Source organism: Macrotis lagotis, chromosome 3, assembly GCF_037893015.1.
Source record: "Macrotis lagotis isolate mMagLag1 chromosome 3, bilby.v1.9.chrom.fasta, whole genome shotgun sequence".
NCBI lineage: Eukaryota > Metazoa > Chordata > Mammalia > Peramelemorphia > Peramelidae > Macrotis > Macrotis lagotis.
This window is the reverse complement of record NC_133660.1, coordinates 293439513-293445598: the sequence shown is the minus strand read 5'-3', so window position 1 is coordinate 293445598 and position 6086 is coordinate 293439513. Positions and strand designations below refer to the sequence as shown.

The following is a 6086-nucleotide window of genomic DNA, read 5'->3' as shown; positions in this document are numbered from 1 at the left end:
AAACTGACAGTGGTGTAAAAGTATTGAGTGATGTCCATGAAATCACAGATTAAATTAGTGAATATTCATGCAAGATTAGAACCCAAATCTTCACTCCTAATCAATAATGTTTCAAAAAGAGTGATATTTCTTAGTATTTCTTAGAAGAAAACAAATAAGTCCTGATTACAAAGAAGGGCTCTCTCTAGATATGGAAACTTAAGACCCAACCTTGAGCACATCAGTAAAGATGATTGTCAAAGACTACTTCTATATATTTTTGATTCAAAAATATCATTATAGAAATGACATGTGTGACATAGTACAAAATTTTACTCAAGACTGTTTGCTTGCTATTTAATACTGCTCCTATCATATTAAAGAAAAATTCTTTATTGTTGCTAGTTGTGATAATATATTTGTTCTTCTCTAAAATCTATGACATAAAATTTCATTTACTTATTTACCTGTCAGTTACCCACATTAAACAAAGGTCTTTCCCTGTAATATTATGAAAACTTATGGATATCTTTAAAATTGATCCAGGGAAAAGGGTCATATGATCATTGATTCAGAGATGCAAAATATCTCAGAATTCATCTAATCTATTATATTTCCTTTTTCAATGAACATGCTGTCATCCAGGATATACTAAGAATAAAATACTTCAAGGGATTTGGGAAAGTTATGCCTTCTTTAATATTTTTAATTAAAAGCTATAATGGCAGTAGCTTTAATTAAAATAATAATATATATATTTTGTAGAGTTTCAATGTTTTAAAGCATTTTTAAAATTGTCTTTCTTCAAAAAAAGCCTTATGATATAGATGTCATTGCATTTATATTTTTTTGACTTTTGATTGAACTGAGTCTATGAGTTGAGGTGCCTTGTCCATGGTCACAGAGACAATCGGTATAGCTAAGAATCATTCTTGCCCCACAGAAGGAGGAATAAAACTTTTCTGTGTTTTCCTCTATTCTAACCCTTTTCTACACTAATATAGGGCTTAGTCCTTATTATATTTGATGTCAAGCATTAGTTGTTCTTTTCTTCTAAATCCAAAGATAATTGTCTTTGTCAAGAAAATAGAAACATAATACAAGTCAAGCACCTCTGTCTTTGCTTTTAATACACTGTATTTGTATCATAAGTCTTGAGAATCACTCCGGTATCTTATCTGATTGTTTGTTTCCCAAAGTGAAATTTTTTCTTTAAGAAAGATTTAATTTATTTTGAGTTTTACAATTTCCCCCTATTCTTGCTTCCCCCCCCATAGAAGATAGTCTACTAGTCTTTACATTGTTTCCATAGTATGCATTGATCCAAGTTGAATGTGATGAGAGAGAAATCATATCCTTAAGGAAGAAAAATAAAGTATAAGAAATAGCAAAATTACATAATAACTGATTTTTTTTCCCTCCTCAAATTGAAGGTAAAAGGCTGTGTTTTTTGTTCAAACTCGAAAGTTCTTTCTCTGGATACAGATGGCATTCTCCATCACAGCCCAAAATTGTCCCTAATTGTTGCACTGATGGAATGAGCAAGTCCATCAGAGTTGATCATTACCCCCATTTTGCTGTTTTAGGGTGTACAGTGCTTTTCTGGTTCTGCTCATCTCACTCAGCATCAGTTCATGCAAATCCTTCCATGCTTCCCTGAATTCCCATCCCTCCTGGTTTCTAATAAAAAAAATAGTGTTCCATGACATACATATACCACAGTTCTTTAAGCTATTTCCCAATGAAGGACATTCACTTAATTTCCAATTCTTTGTCACCACACTCAGGGCTGCTATGAATATTTTTGTACAAGTGATGTTTTTACCCTTTTTTATAATCTCTTCAGGGTAAAGACCCAGTAGTGATGTTGCTGGATCAAAGGGTACACACATTTTTGTTGCCCTTTGGGCATAATTCCAAATTGCTCTCCAGAAAGTTTAGATGTAGAACATTGTTTTTTTCAATAACATATTTTATAGTCTTTATGCTCCTGGGCTACCTTTAATTCAAACAAAGCCTGGGCACTCTTCTCACTATCACATAATATCTGTTTCAACTAACATATTTTGTTACCTCTCCTTTTTTTCTTTTCTACATTTTTTTCATCTCTAGTTCAGCCTAAATGTAATTTCTTCCTGTAACTTTAAAATTGCATTTTTTTTATTTTTGTAAGGCAATGAGTTTGAATGACTTGGCCAAGGTCACACAGGTAGGTAATTATTAAGTGTATGATCCTGGATTTGAACTTAGGTCCTCTTGTCTCCAGGGCCATCGTTCTATTGACTGCTCCACCTAGCTGCCCCTAAAGTTTCATTCTTGAGATAGTTCTATCTCTTCATATTTGAACTCACTGTAATAGTAATTCAAAGGATTCAGCTTTATCCTTCTTCTAAAATGCCTGCTATTGACTTTTCCCAAGCATAATATATATTACTGACAATTGCTTGTTCTCTTTTATTTATCTCAATTGTAAAGATTATTTAATTCCTTTCCTTCAGTCTTGTAACATTCCTATTTAGTTTTGTCCTACCAAATATTTCCTCATGATTCATGAAATTCAAATGGGGATTATATTTTCTCATATTTGTTCTTTTATTTTGCAATATTGTTGTATAATATATCATTATCACCAAGAAATAATGACTGTTCTTTGATTTATAGAAAGTTTGATTTATAGAAAGATTGATATACAAATAGACAGACATATTGACAGATTAACAAAGGGAAAGGTAGATAGATGATAGATAAATTGATATATAGATAATAGAGACACATTTGGAGAAGTAGGCTGGCAAAGAAAAGAGAAAAAGAAACAGGGAGAGACAGAGAGTATTATGCAGAAATCCAATGATAAGACAGAGATAGAGGGAAAAAGGTACTGAGAAATAGAAATAAATGAGAGAATATTCAATCAGATGTTTAGATAATTGAAGACTTCCATCAGTAATATATAGATCACAATATAAATGTTTCCATCAAGTTTTCTCACTGTGGTTCCTGGATTACTTTACATCAGTATTTTTTCAGTTTAAAAATATTATAATTGCTTAAACTATTCTTATAAGATCTAAGTAAGCTGTCACATGCTATATCGAACAATTTGCACCTTTAAAAATATCTGTAGTAAACAGAAGCAGAGAATCTCAAGTTAGTAATTTAAGCCCAAAGATGATCCAATTCACCCCAGATCTGACCAGGAGTTATCTCTATCAAAGTGTGTCAAAATTCTTATTCCTTTATCTAAATAAGGGTAAAAAGCTTATCAGAATGATAGCCAATTTATGATTTCCCTTCTTTAAGTCATTTTGTTTCTTTGGCAACCATTTATTGACTATACTTTCGCATATTCGAGATTCTAATACATCTTGTATGAATTATTGGGGTCTATTATCACTGTCCTATTAGTGCTATAAATATAAATATATATGTATATACACATATCTATATTAATATCTATCTAGATATTTTCAATTTTTCTTGTCTTTTGGCTGACTTTGAGAGTAGCAACTCCATCTCCAATGTGAGTTGAAGTAGATCACCTTTGAGTATCCTTGCTAACTTGAGATCCTCTGCTTCTGTTTACTGTAGTTATTTGTAAATAGGCAAATAGTTCTAGATAACATGTCACAGCCTACTTATAGCATCCAGGTAGACTTTTAATAACTCATGGTGGTAGAGATGTATGTTTTCTAAGACTAAGTGATTGAGGCACAACTGTTGCATGGCCTTACAAGTTGTAAGGACTTAAAGAGGTTCATGAGAATGGACTATGTAGTTGTTTGATGCCACAAGGTCAACAGAAAGAGAAGGTTAACATAGGATTTGAGTCAGTAAGCATTTCTTAAATATTTGTCCAGCAACAAGCTAAAAATCGAAAATACAATGAAAGGTAAAAGATAGTTCCTAACATTGAGTCCATAATCTCTGTGAAAATAGCATGCAAATATCGTTTTACACTCAAATTAAATCCAAGAAAAATTAAAGAATCCCAAAGAGGGAGGACATTGAAATTATGATGAATAACTCAATAAAAACTTTCTGTAGGTGAAATTTTAGTTCATATGTGAAGAAGGCTAACTCAACTAATTTACTGATTTCTCTGGGACCCAAAAAAACCTATCTAATGAATGAATGGACAAAATATCGTCATTTGTGGTTGCCTTTGGTTTCTGCCATTGCAGAAGAAGAGAATTGATAAAGGGTCAGATTGTCTTAAGGGAACACATTTAGAAATTATCTATTTATTCTTAAGTGATCCACAGTGATGTTATTGAGAGATTATTATCACAACTAAATAGCTTGTATCTATTGGCAACTGTTCCTACTCTGGATATGGTGACTTCAATTAATTGGATTCATTTTAATGCTGCAATGTTTCCAGGACTAAGAAGGATCCCAGTGAACTCTTGGCCAAATTTCTTTAATCCTTTTCTCCTCTGTTTTTTTTTTAACTTTTCTCTTATTTAGTATTTCCCTGTTCTTTTATTCCTCTTTTCTCTCTTAGTCTTCTAAGTGAAGCATATTCACGAGAAAAGATCTATTTCTTCAAAACTCACCAAGTATACCCCTCCCCCCTTTCTTGTGCTGATGTTTGCCAGGAAACAAGATTCTTTCTTTATCTGAAGTGGGGATTATCACATTTTTAAAATATTTTTAAAAAATAAGAAATAATACATGAGGCATTTTCTCACTTTATAAGAAAATGAATGAGTGAATTTTGGTGACCTATAGAAAGTGCTGTGACTTGGATTTTCTAGATGTTCACAGTGCCTTAATTGCTTATTTCTAGTCCTCACAAAAGATAGTTTCTGATCTTATTTTATGTCTTGCAATGATTCATCATAGTGAATTTTTTCTAATACACTTTTGTTACAGGTGAATGACATCACTCTAAAGTGACATCATGGAGAATAGATCTGAAGTCAGTGAGTTCATTCTTATGGGATTAACAGATGCCCCAGAGCTTCAGGTTCCTCTCTTCATAATGTTCACCATTGTCTACCTCATTACCCTGGTAGGGAACTTGGGCCTAATAGCTCTGATCTCCTGGGATTCCAGCCTCCACACCCCCATGTACTTTTTCCTCAGTAACTTGTCTCTGGTGGATATTGGCTACTCCTCAGCAATTACTCCCAAAGTGATGGCAGGGTTCCTCATAGGAGACAAGGTCATCTCCTATAAAGGATGTGCTACACAGTTGTTTTTCTTTGCAGCCTTTGCTGGTACTGAAAGTTTCCTCTTAGCCTGCATGGCCTATGATCGCCATGCAGCTGTGTGTAAGCCCCTCCATTACACCACCACCATGACATCAACTGCATGTGCACATATGGCTAGTGGTGCTTACATCTGTGGCTTTCTAGCCTCCTCCATATTCACAGGAAACACATTTAGCCATTCCTTTTGTAGGTCCAACATAATTCATCATTTTTTCTGTGATCTTCCTCCTATCTTAGTTCTGTCTTGTTCTAATATTCATACCAGTGAGATGGTATTATTTATCTTAGGTTCCTTCACTAGCTTTTTCCCATTCCTTGTCATTTTTACTTCTTACTTGTTAATTTTCATCACCATCCTGAAAATCCGTTCTGCTGAAGGTCGCCAGAAAGCCTTCTCCACTTGTGCTTCCCATCTCACAGCAGTGTCAATATTTTATGGAACAGCCATCTTCATGTACTTCCAACCCAGCTCAAGCCATTCAATGGATTCAGACAAAATGGCATCAGTGTTCTACACCATAGTCATCCCTATGTTGAACCCTTTGGTCTATAGTCTAAGAAATAAAGATGTCAAGAATGCCTTTGGGAAGGCTGTGAGAGTACATCGACTTTAGTCAGATCCACTTTTTTCTTCGAGAGAAAATTCAATCTGCGTCTTCCCTACTCTGGCATCTAATCTCCAAATCAGGTCGTTTTTCTTTATGCACATAGAAGTATAATACAAACTTTTTTAAAGGCAGCATTATGTAGTAGAAAGTGTCATAGATTTGGTGTTAGGAGAGACTTGAATTTAGATTTTCCTAAGGTCCTTAAATATTTTGTGGTCATAGGCAAGTAGGTCCCAATCTTGCTTTCCTTATTTTAAGGGAATTTCATAGTACATTCTAATAA

The 6086-nt window shown here is 33.8% G+C and overlaps 1 protein-coding gene across 1 annotated transcript; it reads left to right on the top strand.

Moving 5' to 3' along the window:
* Positions 1–4882: 4882 nt before the first annotated feature.
* LOC141516716 (olfactory receptor 5B12-like) lies at positions 4883–5809 on the top strand. Its single transcript, XM_074227710.1, has one exon. The coding sequence runs from the start codon at positions 4883–4885 to the stop codon at positions 5807–5809; it is 927 nt and encodes a 308-aa protein (XP_074083811.1).
* The last annotated feature ends 277 nt before the right edge of the window (positions 5810–6086 follow it).